The sequence below is a fragment of the Amblyraja radiata genome, chromosome 22, assembly GCF_010909765.2.
Source record: "Amblyraja radiata isolate CabotCenter1 chromosome 22, sAmbRad1.1.pri, whole genome shotgun sequence".
Classification (NCBI taxonomy): Eukaryota; Metazoa; Chordata; class Chondrichthyes; order Rajiformes; family Rajidae; genus Amblyraja; species Amblyraja radiata.
The window spans coordinates 37,485,529-37,502,349 of record NC_045977.1 but is presented as its reverse complement, the minus strand read 5'-3'; the positions used below and the strand labels follow the sequence as shown (position 1 = coordinate 37,502,349).

General features: G+C 43.2%; 1 protein-coding gene across 1 annotated transcript in view; it reads left to right on the top strand.

The window, feature by feature from the left end:
• LOC116985444 overlaps window positions 1-16,821 on the top strand; it is a 38,447-nt gene that overhangs the window by 21,015 nt on the left and 611 nt on the right. The window contains exons 11-21 of the mRNA XM_033040234.1: window positions 820-1,028; window positions 4,229-4,332; window positions 6,055-6,173; window positions 6,718-6,885; window positions 8,340-8,548; window positions 9,847-9,950; window positions 10,862-10,989; window positions 11,972-12,133; window positions 13,641-13,849; window positions 15,056-15,159; window positions 16,111-16,238. Of these exons, the coding sequence (XP_032896125.1) occupies window positions 820-1,028; window positions 4,229-4,332; window positions 6,055-6,173; window positions 6,718-6,885; window positions 8,340-8,548; window positions 9,847-9,950; window positions 10,862-10,989; window positions 11,972-12,133; window positions 13,641-13,849; window positions 15,056-15,159; window positions 16,111-16,238 (1,644 nt within the window). The remainder of the gene's footprint in view (window positions 1-819; window positions 1,029-4,228; window positions 4,333-6,054; window positions 6,174-6,717; window positions 6,886-8,339; window positions 8,549-9,846; window positions 9,951-10,861; window positions 10,990-11,971; window positions 12,134-13,640; window positions 13,850-15,055; window positions 15,160-16,110; window positions 16,239-16,821) is intronic.

Genomic DNA, 16,821 nt, shown 5'->3' with positions numbered 1-16,821 from the left:
CATGGTGGCGCTGCTGTAGAGTTGCTGCCTTACAGCGTCAGAGACCCGGGTTCGATCCTGACTATGGATCTCATCTGTACGGAGTTTTATGTTCTCGCCATGACCTGCGTTGGTTTATTTAGGTGCTTCAGTTTCCTCCCACACTCCAAAGACGTGCAGGTTTGTAGGTTTAGATGAGAGATACAGTGCGGAAACTGGCCCTTCGGCCCACCGAGTCCGCACCGACCAATGATCTCCGCACACTAACACTATTCGACACATACTAGGGACAATTTTTACATTTATACCAAGCCAATTAACCTACAAACCTGTACGTTTTTGGAGTGTGGGTGGAAACCGAAGATCTTGGAGAAAACCCACGCAGGTCACGGGGAGAAGGTACAAACTCCGTACAGACACGAACCTGTAGTCAAGATCAAACCTGGGTCCCTGGCGCTGTAAGGCAGCAACTCTACCGCTACGCCACTGTGCTGCCCCTAATTGGTAAATTGGCTTCTGGAAAAAAATAAATATATCCTTATTGCTTCGGATAGACCAGGGTATGGGTGATTGCTGGTCGGCGCGGACTATTTTACACGCTGCATCTCTAAACTAAACTAAAGTAATTGGAAACAATAACTTGGAAACAATTCAGCATCTGGCCTAAACGCTGATGAAGTGCTGCCACAAGGAACTAGAGATACAGGAATCTTGAGCAAAACACAGTGCTGGAGTAACCCAGCAGACCTGGCAGCATCTCTGGAGAGCGTGGAAGGCTGACGTTTCGGGTCGGGACCCTTCTTCAGACTTACTTTTCATGTGTTTTCCTCTCTCTTTCAGGTCAGTACAGCTGTCGTTCAAAATGAGACGGTGAAGGAGGTATTGCTCACCAGTATCATCGGCTCTCTGAAACCCTTGTTTCCAGTGTTCACCCCACTTAACTTTTCCCAATGGTTTCAAGTCAAGCTACCGCAAGTGTTACCTGCTATAACAGGGCCTGAGCTGACCACCATACCGACCAACATAACATGTGAATCTTATCAAGCCATGTGAGTACTGAGTTTACTGAATATTTCTAGTCAAAAGGCAGATCCAAACTTTATTTAGATGTAGATACTAGGAACTGCAAATGCTGATCTTAACAAAAGACATTTCCCGACCCGAAATGTCATCTATCCATGTTCTCCAGAGATGCTGCCTTGACCAGCTGAGTTACTCCAGCACTTTGTGTCTTTTTTTCCATAGATCAGTCATTATTGAATACTTTTGTAACTTTTTTGGCACCCTTTACGTGGCCACTCTTGCATACCCGTACTGTGTGCAAACCAAGAATCTCACTGCACCAAGCACACATCACACTAAAGAATCAATCAATTATGCAAAATTACCAACTGCAAATTTGGTTATAGATTGCATAAAAACACATTTATTATTATTTAAAATAAAGTGTAAAATCGACTTCAAAATCTCAGTCCGATTTCTGTGTAACTGAAGGAAAGACACTAAATACTAGAGTAACTCAGTGGAACAGGTGGCATCTCTGGAGAATACGGATCGATGACGTTTCTGGTCAAGATCTTCTCCAGACCCGAAATGTCACCTATCCATGTTTTCCAAAGATGCTGCCTGAGCCACTGAGTTTAGACCCTAGAGAGTCCGTGCCGAACAGCGATCTATGCACACTAACACTATCCTTCACACTGGGGATAATTAAATTTACAGAAGGTAATTAACATACAAACTTGTACCTTTGGGCAGAGTGTGGGCAGAAACCTGTGTACCTGGAGAAAACCCACACAGACACAGGGGGGAGAACATGCAAACTCAATACAGGCAGCATCTGTAGTCGGGATCGAACCCGGGCCTCTGGCACTGTAAGGCAGCAACTCTACCGCTGCTCCACTGTGCCATCCCCTCTGTTACTCTAGCGCTTTGTGTTTTTTATCAACCAGCATCTGCAGTTCCTTGTTTCTAGTAACCCAAGGATGCAGTCTTGGCAGCTTACAAGCGGGCTTGTTCCAATAGTATGAACCATTTTCCCACTTGCTGATTTATGATTCTAATGAGAATGGATGCAAGGTCAGAGACAACTTGCAATATTCCCCCTAAACACTTGTGTACGAGACAAAGAGATATGGATACAAGCACTGCACCCGAGTGCAGTTTCTCACCTGACACTTTGGTGCAATAATGACTGTGTGCTCCGTTGTTAAAGATTGTTGTAGCTCTTGGTATTTTTTGGATGGTTAAGATGTTGATCTCATGGTATTTGACCATTTAGCTGGACTTTTTGGAGGCTCAGTTCTTGCTGTCGTGATTTTTCACTGGTTCAAACTAAATGAACCTCATCTTTCGCCTGGGCAGCTTACAACCCAGCGGTATGAATGTTGATATCATAAATTTCAAGTAATCCTTGCCCTCCCCCTCTCTCCCACCCTAGTCGTCTTGCTAGTTTCACTGTTTGTATCCCTTCATTATCACCTCTCCCATAGCCAACAATGGACCATTGTGGGCTCCACCTTTCTTGAGTCATCTGTGCCGGCTGTGATTTGTGTAATGTAAATAAAGTTGAAGGGGAGATGTAATGTAAATGCCAGCGCCCCCTGGAGGCCAGGAGTACAAGCTGGCGAGTTGGCCAGTGCCTTGTGACTGAGTTTTGGTTAGTGGTTGGAAATAAACTCTTCCTACGAGATGTTGGACATGTATTCATTGTGCTAGTCACAACAGAGTCTTACAGAAGACATTACATGGTGTCAGAAGTGGGATGGAGGGACTCAAGCCACCGGGACCACTCTCCATGCAAGAAGAATGAGAATGAGCGACTGCGGGCCGAGAAAGAAGAACGCTCTGAGCCGAGGGCGGTCAACCAGTCCAAATTCTCGGTCAAAGGAAAGAGAGAAAAAAATGTTCAAAAACAAAAAGCAGGTCATAGTCCAAGTCAAAGAGCAAGACGAAAGAAGCAAGAAGAAGAGCAAGAAACACAGGTGTGGCAGCCCGAAGAGTAAACGCGCAGCCTCGCCTCGCTTCGAAAACAGCGGAGGGCTCAGAGCCGATCAGCCTCCACCACGTCCCGCAGCTCCTCACACTCACCCAGCAGGTCTAAAAGCCCCGTTCGGAGGGCCGGCCGATTGTAGCTTCCGCGAGGGGAAGCCCACCCACCCGCGCGACAGACGTTACATGGTGTCAGACATTACAAATGGTTCTGTACCTTTTCACACCTCTAGTTTCCTTCCACCCTGATTCTCAGTCTTTAGAAGGGTTTGGACCCAAAACATCACCTATTCCTTTTCTCCAAAGATGCTGCCTGACCCGCAGAGTTATTCCAGGTTTTGGGTCTATCTTTAGTTTAGTTTAGAGATACAGCACATTAACACTACCTTACGCAAACTAGGGACAATTTGCACATACAGCAGGCCAATTAACCTACAAACCTGTACGTCTTTGGAATGTGGGAGAAAACCGAAGATCTTGGAGAAAACCCACGGTCACAGGGAGAATGTACAAACAGCACCTGTAGTCGGGATCGAACACTGGTCTCTGGCACTGCAAGCGCTGTAAGGCAGCAACTCTACTGCCCTTCCTATGAATTTTACAGTTCTGTGGGGTCAGAGAAGAATTTACATGGTTATATCTTGGCAAATATGTGACTTCATCTCTCCGTCTCTCTCTAAATACATTCTTCCAGTTTGTTCATGCACGAACCCTTATTTCTCTTGTGCATGCTCGGGTAAATGTTTGTTAATTCCTGGGTATCTGGATCAAGTCTGCCTGGTCCCATTGACGTAGGTAGAATGTGTCATGTTCTTCTTGTAGATGTCACTGCACCCTTTTATGTTCGTCTGGGATGTGCCAAGAAAGTACATGTACAATGTGGTCACACGCGCAGTGTGGATGAGCAAGATTTTCTTTTCCAAAAACCCTGGGGAAAATTAACCTTCCAAGTTACCTGCCAAAAACCGTACAACAGTCCTTCCAAAAATACCACATCAATTAAATATGCCTGTCAATAAATCCAAAGATAGACACAAAATGCTGAAGTAACTCAGCAGGACAGGCAGCATCTCTGGATAGAAGGAAAATAAGTGATGTTTTGGGTTGAGGCCCTTCTTCAGACTGAGAGTCGGGGGGAGAGGGAAGCGAGAGATGTGGACGTGTAAGGTGAAATCCAACGTTCTCTTGCCCGATATCATCAATTATTCTCGATCAGAGTGAGATGATTAAAATATGTATTTACTGTTTTCCCCCACAGACTGAAAGGATTTGACACCGTCTTGTTAAGCTTAAAATCGTTCCAGTTTTCAGAATTGTTCAACTTCAGTAAAAACATCCTGACCTCCCAACTCAATTCATCAGGTAATTTTGTGCACTTTGTTTCTATTATAACTTCTATTTCTGTCTTCGAGAAGTATTATACTTTGGATTTAATGTAAGAATATTAAGTACAAAACAGATTGGGCTGTTAAACTCCTAAACCCTGCTCCTCCATTCAATAAGATTATAAGATAAGATCTTTTGCCCGAGTGTCAAATTCCTTTACTAATCCCGTGTCCCTCGAATTCCTTAATATTTAAAAATCTATCGATGTTTGTGTGATTGTACTGAGTATCCACGGCAACATGTTGAGTGTCAGCTACTTTTCATTACCTTCAGAATGTCACGACAGCCTACAAGTTAAGTTTATTTTATTGTCACGCATACCGAGGCAGAGTGAAATACTTTTGTTGCATGCTAACCTGTCAGCGGAAAGACCATACATGATTGAAACCGAGCCATTCACAGTGTACAGATACATGATAAAGGAATAACGTTTCGTGCAAGATAAAGCCAGTAAAGTCCGTTCAAAGATAGTCTGAGGGTCTCCAATGAGATAGATAGTAGTTCAGGACTGATCTCTAGTTGTGGTAGGATTGTACAAGTACTGTACATCGTTCTGTTATAGAACTATGTAGCACAAGGTCTATGTAACTTACAGTTCATGACACGTTTCTTGCACCCATACACACTACTTCTGCACTAACTCCATTATGTCTTCCAACATTCCCATAAACCTTCCTTCCACTCAACACCGCACCGCCCCTTCCTCCTTCCACTCCACCCACTCGCCTCCACTCCTGGAGCGATTTATTATAACAGCACAATGGCACAGCTGGTAGATTCTGATCTCCGGTGCTGTCTGTGTTGAGTTTGCACGTTCACCCTGTGATCGTGTGGGTTTCCTCCGGGCGCTCCGGTTTCCTCCCACATCCCAATGAAGTACTGGTTTATTGAGTGATGGATCCAGTGTGGAGGGACCTGTGCGTCTTTGGAGCATGGGAGGAAACTGGAGCACCCGGAAGGAAACCCATACGATCACAGGGAGAATGTACAAACTGCGTACAGACAGCACTCGCAGTCAGGATCAGACCGTGGTCTGTGGCACTGAAAGGCAGCAAATCTACAGCTGCGCCACTGTGCTGTCCTTTAATGCAGTAAGAAACATCTCATCTGGTGCACACTTCCAATTATGTACCATTGTTATTCAAAGGTTCTCCCATCTCAGCAATAGGTCCTTAATGCCATCTCAGGCATAGATGTTACAGCAGTGGCACAGCTGTAGAGTTGCTGCCTTACAGCACCATAGACCCGGATTTGATCCTGACTACGGGTGCTGTCTGTACGTAGTTTGTACGTTGTCCCTGTGTTTTTCTACATGGTTTATCTCCGGGTGCTCCGATTTCTCCCACACTCCAAAGACTAACATGTTTATAGGTTAATTGGCTTTGGTAAATTGTCCCTAGTGTGTAGGATAGGGGATTGCAGGTCGGCACGGACTCGTTGGGCCGAAGGGCCTGTTTCCTCGCTGTATCTCTAAACTAAATTAAACTGTGCCTATAATGCTTTGACCATGTACGTTGCATAGCTTGACCTTTCACGTAATGTTTTTCCCTGATGTACCTCTATGGTGGATTGATTGTAATCATGTATTGTATTTCTGCTGACTGGTTAGCACGCCACAAAAAGCTCCTCACTCTATCTCGGTACACGTGACAATAAACGAAACTGAACTGAAACTGATGTTCCTCTGGACTCTTACAGGTAGTGCCTGCGCAGGCAACATGACGGGTAGCCGTGAATGGGTGGAGAAGAATTTTTTGAAATCCATGCAAGGCTTGAATTTAAGCGACCTCTTCGCTCTGAACCCAAACTTTTCTGGGGTAAGTAATTGAAACCGCGGCATCATCACGCTAGAATTTAGAAGATTGTGGGGGGATCTCATAGAAACTTACAAAATTCTTAAGGGGTTGGACAGGCTAGATGCAGGAAGATTATTCCCGATGTTGGGGACATCCAGAACTAGGGGTCACAGTTTAAGGATAAGAGGGAAGTCTTTTAGGACCGAGATGAGAAAATCATTTTTCACACAGAGAGTGGTGAATCTGTGGAATTCTCTGCCACAGAAGGTATTGAGGCCAGTTCATTGGCTATATTTAAGAGGGAGTTAGATGTGGCCCTTGTGGCTAAAGGGATCAGGGGGTATGGAGAGAAGGCAGGTACAGGATACTGAGTTGGATGATCAGCCATGATCATATCGAATGGCAGTGCAGGCTCGAAGGGCCGAATGGCCTACTCCTGCACCTATTTTCTATGTTTCTATCTACCCCGAGTGTAGCCTTGTGGGGGAACGCGGGTTTCTCATTAAAACATTCCGTGTTATCATTTTTTAACGTGTGTTTTTAACTAGACACTTTTTTTCATTAGTTCGAAGTGTTGGACCTCCTCACTCCACAACTGCTTGCTGAGTTGACTGTGAGCCCACAAGCATGGTTCAACGCGGACAGGATCGATCAGATCTTTGATACCCTCACCGATCGAAACTTCAGCGACCTAGATACCTATTTCACATATTTTAATTACGATACACGCATGGTAAGACCTTTTGCTTTGTTTTTTTAACGATACGATAGAACTTTCTTCATCCCAGGAGGGAAATTGATCTGCCCACAGTCATAAAACACAAGATACACGGAACCTTAAATTAAAGTGATGAGTGGAATGGATTGGGGATGTGCAAATAGATACAAAATGCTGGAGTAACTCAGTGGGACAAGGCAATAAGAAGGAATGGCTGACGTTTCCGGTCAAGACATTCAGATTGCAAAGATTGGGGTGGGGGGGGGGGGGGGGGAGAGTCTGTCTACCCCAGACTGAAAGGGGGAGGAGTTGTACAGTTTGATAGCCACAGGGAAAAAGAATCTCCTGTGGCGTTCTGTACTGCAACTTGGTGCAAGCAGTCTGTTGCTGAAGGTCCTCCTCAGGTTGACCAGTGTGTCATGTATTGTCCAAGATGCTCCGCAGTTTGAGGAGCATCCTCCCCTCCAAGACCACCTCCTATGAATACAACTTTGCCCCTAAGACGTAGTCAGCCTTCCTGATGAGTTTGTTAATCCTATTGCCATCCACGGCCTTACCACCGCTTAGTAGAACATCTGCAGCATCTCACTGCACACGTTGAAGGAGCGGAGCCTTCTCAAAAAGTACAGCCGGCTCCGTCCCTTCTTGTACAGTTTTGGAAAGATTGAAAGATAGCGCATGGAAACCTTTGGCCCATCGACCACCTGTTCACACTAGTTCCACACTGTCCCCCTTTCCCATTCATACATTATAATTAGGCCGATTAATCGATAAACCTGCCCGTGTTTTGGATGTGGAACGAAACTGAAACACCAGGATGAAACCCATCTGGTCACTTGTGAGAACGTGCAAATTCCACACAGACAGTACCCAAGGTCAGGATCGACCCCAAGTCTCTGGCACAGTGAGGCAGCGGTTCTACCAGCTGCGCCATTTCCAATTGTTCAGTTTATTTCTTTCTTATCTTGATGTGCCGGGTCTCTGATGCTGTCAGGCAGCAACTCTCCGGCTGCTCCACTGTGCCGCCTACTTTCTTATCTTGATAAGTTGTTGCCTTACAATGCCAGAGACCCGGGTTCGATCCTGACTAAGGGTGCTGTCTGTACGGAGTTTGTAAGTTCTTCCTGTAATCGTGTGGGTTTTCTCCGGGTGCTCCGGTTTCCTCCCACATTCCAAAGACGCACAGGTTTGTAGGCTAATTGGCTCCTGTAAATGTAAATTATCCCTGATGTGTAGGACAATGCTAGTGCACGAGGTGATCGCTGGTTGGCATGGACTCGGTGGGACAAAGGGCCTGTTTCCGCACTGTATCTTTAGTCTAAAGATAGGTAAATGAGAAAACTTGGGAGCAGAGTTGGGAGATTGGGAGGAAATGAGCACTCTGAACAGTTCACAGCTTAGTTTTATTTTATCTAGAAATACTATTGTGAACTCTCGATAGTTAAAGAATTTTTATTTTTTTCATTCAGATGAACATCACAACTTTTGCTAACACTACAGTGAGGGATCGGATGCTACACAGGATCATACGGCTGTTGCAACCCTTGTTTTCATCATTTAATGCTTCTGACTTCGCAAAGTGGTTTCAGGACAGTTTAATTATGTTGTTGCCCAGTATTACAGGAAGCAATCTTGGAGCAATACCCACCAGCATATCCTGTGAATCTTACCGAGCAATGTGAGTATTCTGTGTTTAAGTTCATAAATTCATATGGCACGGAGCAGAAATAGACCATTCTGCTCATCGAGTCGACTCCGCATTCAATCATGGCTGATCTATCTTTCCCTCTCAGTCCCATTCTCCTCCTTTCTCCCCATAACCCCTGACACCGTACTAATCAAGAATCTGGCAATCGCTGCCTTAAAAATATCCATTGATGGCCTCCACAGCCGTCTGTGGCAATGAATTCCACAGATTCACCACCCTCTGACTAAAGAAATTCCTCCTCATCTTTCCAAAGGTGGTCTTAGACTCTCCCTCTAGTGGAAACATCCTCTCCCCATCAACTTTATCCAGGTCTTTCAGTTTCAATGAGGTTCCCTCCTCATCTTTCTAAACTCCAGTGCGTACAGGCCCAGTGCCTTCAAATGCTCATCAGCTGTTAGCCCAATCATCCCTGAGATCATTCTTGTAAACTTCCTCCGGACACTCACCAACATCAGCACAGCCTTCCTCAGTTATGGGGCTCACAATCAGTGTGTCAGAGAGGTTGGCATTAGGACTGCAAGAAGGAACAATTTCCGTACAAATATGAAAATAAATCTTCAACCCTCGTACCTCATGAGTGCTGTAGTTGCTCAGTTATTGAATACATTGAAAACTGAGATTAGTAGATTATTCATCTAGAGGGGAAATCAAATATACGAGATGCTAGCAAAAGCAGGCTTGACCTGAAATCGAATCCAATGACATATCAGATTAGTTTGAGTATCTTTTATGCCTGCCTCTATGATTTATTTCTTATTTCCATATACATTAATGGAAAAAATGAGCTATTGCTATTTTACATCAGGGCATGGTTGAAATTATCCCCAAACAATCTTGCACGAGGTTAGATGTAGATTCCTGGTGTCATCTAAGACTTAATAAGATGTTCAGGTTCTAAGTAAATCAGGCGGCAGTTGTTGAGCCGCCGCATCACAGCGCCAGAGACCTGGGTTCGATCCTAACTACTGGAGCTGTCTGTGTGGAGTGTGTACGTTCTCCCTGTAACCACATGGATTTTCTCCGCCTGCTCTGGTTTCCTCCCACAATCTGTAAATTGCCCTCGGTGTACAGGATGTGAAAGTGGGATAACATTGGGCTAGTGTGAACAGGGTGATCGATGGTTGGCATGGACTCTGTGGGCCGAAGGGCCTGTTTCCACGCTGCATCTCTAAACTAAATATATTGGCTGATTCCTCCCGCTCTATACAAAATTGAATGTCTGATTATGATGACAACTGGCTTAAAGTGGTCTTTCTTTGTCTTTACAGAATCCAAGGCCTGGATAATTTGTACCCAAATTTATCGAAGTCACAACTCAATGATGTTTACAACTTTAGTAGAACTTTTTTGAATTTGCAATCTGACTCACATGGTAATGAATGAGCATTTTGGATGATGTGACTATTTTCTTTTTACTCTTCTTCCAATACATAATTGAAAAGCTCATTAAAGTCACATTATTGTGGAATAGATAATGAAATATTTTATGTGTAAAAGGGTGTTGTGGGCAGGTGCTTGCATACTGTAAGATTGACATTTCAATAGCTGTAATGCAAGGTTACTTTTACATATTTTCTTTTCTTTTGAACAAATATTCTATACTCCTCAATGACAGAGCAGAGAATCCATTATTCATGTGCATCGGTGGTTCTATTAGTCTCTCATTCATGTTTTAGTTCATTTTGGAGTCGAGAGAGTCCAGAGTTTTGCATTGTCATATGTCCCAAACAGAACAATGAAATTCTTGCAGTAGCACAACACAATATGTAAACATTGTAAACTATAAAATAAACAAAAAGACGTTCAGTATAAAATATAAAAGACACACACACACACTTATATATAAAACTCCTACACATTTATATACACACTGACACACAAGAAGTAAGTAGAGTATGCAACACACACATTTACTATATTTATGTAGAGACACACACACACACACACACATACACACACACTTGGAGCATAAAGACAAAATCAATGCTTGCAAGTCTGCTTATATGGAGGTTGTAGTTTTTAATAGCCTGATAGCTGTAGGGTGTCCTATATATTCTTCCCGATGGCAGGAGTGAATGAGAGTGTGGCAAGGGTGGTGTGGGTCTCTGATGATGCTGGCTGCCTTTCTGAAGCAGCAACTCCTGTAGATCCCAGTGGGGGAGGGGGGGGGAGAAAGAAAGGAGAGGGCTCTATCTGTGCACCTTGGTATAATAATTGTCAGACAAATATTAGTGTCTGTTGTCCAGACTTGTCTGACTAACTGTGCCAATCTTTGTTCTGCAGGAATTGGATCAGTTCCCTGTACTGATAACACAACTGGACTTCGTGACTGGTTACAAAAAAACTTCCTGAAATTCGTGGCAGAAATCACCTTCTCAGACATGCCATTTATAAACACACAATATTATCTGGTAATTTCTTTATTCCTCAACACAAACTAGGTAGATTTTGGTAGGAAGAAGGAACTACAGAAGCTGGCTTACCAAGGAAAGACACAAAATGCTGAAGTAACTCTGTGGGTCGGGAGCATTGCTGGAGAACACAGATAGGCGATGTTTAGTGTTGGGACGGTTGTTCCATCTGCTTGCCTACATGGATAGGTGATGTTTTGGGTCAGGACCCTCTTTAAGATTGTCTGAAGAAGGGTCCCGACACAATGTCACCTACCCATGTTCTCCAGGGATGCTGCCTGATCCGCACTTTGCGTCCTTTATTGAGGGAAAAGCAGAGACTGAACCAAAGAGTAGAAAATTAGATGCAGTTGTATTTGATTAAAAAGGGGGTTAAATATCATTTGGTAGACAAAAATGCTGGAGAAACTCAGCTGGTGATGCAGCATCTATGGAGCGAAGGAAATAGGCAACGCTTTTTTATTTTTTTAAAATATTTTTATTAGAAGTGATGTACAATAATATAAGACATAAATAACATATTACATTTCATGTACAACTTCTTGTTTTAAATTTAATAGTAGAAAAAAAAAGACTAAGAAAAGCAAGAAATATAGAGATAGAGAATATTATATAGCTTGAAAAAGGAAAGAAGAAGGTGATGTGAAATAAGCAGAAAGAAGAAGAATAGAGGAAAGAGAAAGAGAAAAGGAAAAAAAGAGAGAAATTGAAAGGGATATGCCTCCTTCATATCTTTACCCGAAATATTTCCTTCGCTCCATAGATGTTGCCTCATCCGCTGAGTTTCTCCAGCATTTTTGTCTACCTTCGATTTTTTTCTAGCATCTGCAGTTCCTTGTTAAACATTATAAATCATTTTGCGTCTTTCCTGAACAGATTTTAGGCAGAAATTAGACCGAGAGTTTGATTTCCCTAGAGTTTATTTTATTTTCAGTCAGCTTTAAAATGTCATAGTTTTGATACAATCTTTTGGTTTCTGTAGTTCGAAATATTGGATCTGCTCAGCATACCAGAACTCTCTGGACTGACTGTGGAATCATTGAATCATACTTCACGCATCAACCAGATCATTGACATCCTGAGAAATAGAACCTACGGTGACTTGATCGGATATGTTACCCAATTTATCAACGACACGAGAGTGGTAAGTAACCTTCCCCATCGCCTTTGTCTGGTTTTACCCTCCACATTAACCATGGTGTAGTTTGAGTTCAGTTTAGTTTATTGTCATGTGTACCGAGGTACAGTGAAAAGCTTTTGTTGCATGCTATCCAGTCTAGTCAGCGAAAAGACAATACATGATTACAATCGAGCCATTTACAGTAATATAGATACACGATAAGGGAATAACGTTTAGTGCAAAGTAAGGCCAGCAATGAGCCGGAGGGGCCGTAGGTGCAGATTAGCAGCCACGCTTCCGTCAGTCTGCCCCAGGGCAGCTGTGACTACAGAAGTAGCTCACCACCACCGAGTGTGACTGAGGAGTGAATGAATAATGCGATGTAAAGCGCCTTGAGTATCTAGAAAGGCGCTATATAAATCCCATCCATTATTATTATTATTATTATTATAGTCCGAGGGTCACCAATGAGGGAGTACCAATGATGGTACTATTGCAACATTTAAGAAACATTTAGACAGGTACATGGATAGGACAGACTTCAAGGAATTTGGACCAAATGCAGGCAGGTGGGACTAGTGTAGATGGGACATGTTGGTTGGTGTGGGCAAGTTGAGCCGAAGGGCCTGTTTCCATGCTGTAGGACTCCATACTCCTTTTTTTCTCAGAAGATCACTAAAATAATAGCCAAGAAAAGTTTGGAAACACATTTGTAACTTTGCAAACCATCCCAATTATGGAGTCAAAGTGGTAACAAAGAGAAAATTAAAATAGTTGATTATGACCACAAAACATACACTGCTATGCAAAGTCAAGATTGTGTTGGTAATTACATTTTGTGGACTAATAACTGAGTCAAGAGCAACAGAGAAAGACGCAATATGCTCCTCTACATCACAAATGTAATTTTTGATTCTTGATCTGCAAACTATAGTTTATTTTGGACGTAAGGAACTGCAGATGCTGGTTTACTCAAAAGGACACAAAGTGCTGGAGTAACTCAGCGGGTCAGGCAGCAGAACTGGAGAACATGGATACGTGACTTCTCGGGTCAAGACACTTCTTCAGACTTCAGAACAGCACTTTGTGTCCTTTTAAGGTTTATTGAAATTTTGTTAACTGTTAGAGAAAGGACTGAAGAAGAATGGTCTCGACCCAAAATGTCACCCATTCCTTCTCTCCAGAGATGCTGCCGGTCCCGCTGAGTTACTCCAGCATTTTGTGTCTATCTTCAGAGAAAAGACAAATAACAAATCACTGCAAATTTGGGGTGAACATGCTAGAATGTTGCTTTCATTAATATGCATAAAAAAATAAATGTAGGATGATTTTTTTTATGTGAATGTAGAATTCTAAATTCATTGCCTAACAATAAGTCAGACTGCAAGGTGTTATGAAGGTAAAGTAAATGGAATGAAAAGCAACTGTTCAGTAAAAGGCAAAGTGGAGAATATACACTCGCTACACTTCACTTTAATGGAAATTGCTACTGGTCGGCAAACTATCAATGTCATTCTACCTTCCATTTCAGAGGAACATTACTGCCATTCAACCATTCTCAACAAGTCGGGCAATATTGACAGGGATTATATCGCAGCTCAGATCGTATTTTACAAGATTTAATGGTGCAGATTTTGCTGAGTGGTTCCAGGACAGACTGCATCTGCTGCTGCCTGCAATTGACTACAAGTTGTTGGAGTTGATACCCACGGATATATCCTGTGAATCCTACCAGGCAATGTGAGTATATAATCCATATCTTGGACAGTACAGCTCACCACCTCCATCACACACTGGTCAACCTGAGAAGCACCTTCAGCAACAGACTAGTTCCACCAAGTAGACAGACTCCCCTTCCCTCCCCTCCCCTCCCAATCAATCTTTGCACACCCCCAATCCTGAACTTTCCACATCGTCACTTTAATTTCATGTTTCGCGTATCTTGTGTTTTCTGACTGTTGGCAGACCAATTTCCGTCCTGGGATAAATAAAGTTCTATTGTATCGCATTGTATTGTATTGTGCAGGGTTAATTGGTAATGACAGCATGTATAAACCAATGTAATGAGCTTGTGTGTGTGATGAGTCGGGCAGTACAGTAGCGCGGTGGTAGAGCTGCTGCCTTACAGCGCCAGAGACCCAGGTTCGATCCTAACTACGGGTGCTGTCTGTACGGAAGTTGTGCGTTGTCCATGTGACTGGGTGGGTTTTCCCCGGATGTTCCGGTTTCCTCCCACAATCAAAAGACGAACGTGTTTGTAGGTTAATTGGCTTGGTAACATTGTAAATTGTACATTGTCTCTAGTGTGTGTAGGATAGCCCTAGTGTCCGGGGATCGCTGATCATTGTGGACTCTGTGGGCCAAATGGCCTGTTTCCACACTGTATGTCTAAACTAAACATCATTTAGAAATGGTCGTGTTATAAATAAAGTTCATTTACATCTAGTAAGATCACCTCATATTGGAATTGGCTTTGCTGATTGACGTCTCAATAGGCTTTTATTCCATTATTTAGTTTACTTTAGTTCAATTTATTGACACATTTACCGAGGTACAGTGAAATATGTTTGTTGCATGCGAACCAGTCAGGGGAAAGACAATACATGATTACAATCGAGCCGTCCACAGTGTACAGACACAGGATACAGAGAATATTGTGAATACGTTTAGTGCAAGATAAAGCCAGTAAACTCCGATTAAAGATAGTCGAATGGTCACCCATGAGGTAGATTGGAGTTCAAGACCGCTCAAGTTGTGGTAGGATGATTCAGTTGCCTGATAACAGTTGGGAAGAAACTGTCCCCGAATCTGGAGGTGTGCGTTTTCACACTTCTGTACCATTTGCCCAATAGGAGAGGGTAGTGAAAGAGATGCTTATTTAAAAAATATCAGATTTGCAGTTTTGATTTTTTTTTTTTAAATCATAATTTTGATTTATGTCTACAGAATGAAAGGACTGGATAATGTGTACCTACATTTGACCCTGGCACAGAATCATGATATTTACACTTTCAGTAAACGTTTCCTAAGTTTCCAGCACAGTTTATCAGGTAATGTATTGATTTATTTATTTTTGTCAATGACTGTTTCACCGAGTAAGTCAAATCATCCCTTGACAGCACTCCATTCAATTCAGTATTTTAAGTTACATCGAGAATTATGCCTAAGAATGCTTGGATGGTGCAGTGGTAGAGTTGCTGCATGACATCGCCGGAGGCAGGGGTTCGATCCTGACTACATATACTCTCTATATGGACCACGTGGGTTTTATCTGGGTGCCCTGGTTTCCTCCCACATTCCAAAAGACCTATAGGTTTGTCGGTTAATTGTACATTGTCCCTAGTGTGTAGGATAGTGTTTGTGTATGGGGTGATTGCTGGTCTGTGCGGATTCGGTGGGCGGAAGGGCTTAAAGTCTAAAGGCTTTAAATAATAAAGTATTATGTTGGTGTATGGTTGGAATTTAGTTTTTGTTCGGCGATACAGCGTGGAAGCACGCACTTTGGCCCTCCTTGCGGACCATCGATCCCCACACGCTAACACCATCCTACACACTTGGGACAATTTACTAATACCCCAAATGTGGTCTGGCCAGTGTTCATGTATTATAAATGTGTGAATAATCTGTCAGTGAATCATAAACACAACTACATTTGCCTGGGTGGAGTGACTGTGGAGGGGATGTTTCCACTGATGGGAGAGTCTAGGACCAAAGGTCATAGCCTCAGAATTAATAGACGTTCCTTTAGTAAGGAGATGTGGAGGGTTGGTTAATCTGTGGAATTCATTGCCACAGAGGGCTGTTGAGGCCAAATCAACAGATATTTTTTATGGCAGAGATAGACAGATTCTTGATTAGGACGGGTGTCAGGGGTTGGAAGGGAGAGATAGATCAGCCATGATTGAATGGCGGAGTAGACTTGATGGGTTGAATGGCCAAATTCTGCTCCCAGCACTTATGAACAGATTAACTTATGAACGACATTTGCTCTTTTCTTGTAGGTTCTGTAGGCATCGCTTGTGCCGAAAACGCGAAGGGAACCCTTGAATGGATCATCAAAAACTTTTTAAGATTCTTGTCAGAATTTCAATTCCATGACTTCACAGATCTGAATAAGAACTTCTCAGCTGTAAGTTTATTGCGGCATTCTATTTATACAGATCTAAACACTCGGTGGTGTAGTGGTAGAGTTGATGCCTTACAGTGCCAGAGACCCGGGTTCAATCCTGACAACGGGTGTTGTCTGTACGTTCTCCCCTTGACCGCATGAGTTTTCTCCGAGACCTTTGGTTTCCTCCCACACTCCAAAGACAGAGAGAATTGTAGGTTAATTGGCTTGATGCAAGTGCAAATTGTCCTGTGTGTGTTAATGTGCGGGAATCGCAGGTCAGTGCGGACTCGGTAGGCCGAAGGGCCCGATTCCACGCTGTATCTCTAAAATAAAGATAGACGCAAAAACTGGAATAAGTCAGCAACTTCGGCCCAAGCTGCCAACACCGGCCAACATGTCCCAACTACACTAGTCCCACCTGCCAGCATTTGGTCTTCATCCCTCCAAACCCGTCTTATCCATGCACCTGTCTGACTGCTCCTCTGGCAACTTGTTCCATACATCCTCCACCCTTTGTGTGAAAAAGTTATTCCTCAGATTCCTATTAAATCTTTTCCCCTTCACCTTAAACCTACATTCTCTGGTCCTCCATTATGAAAAC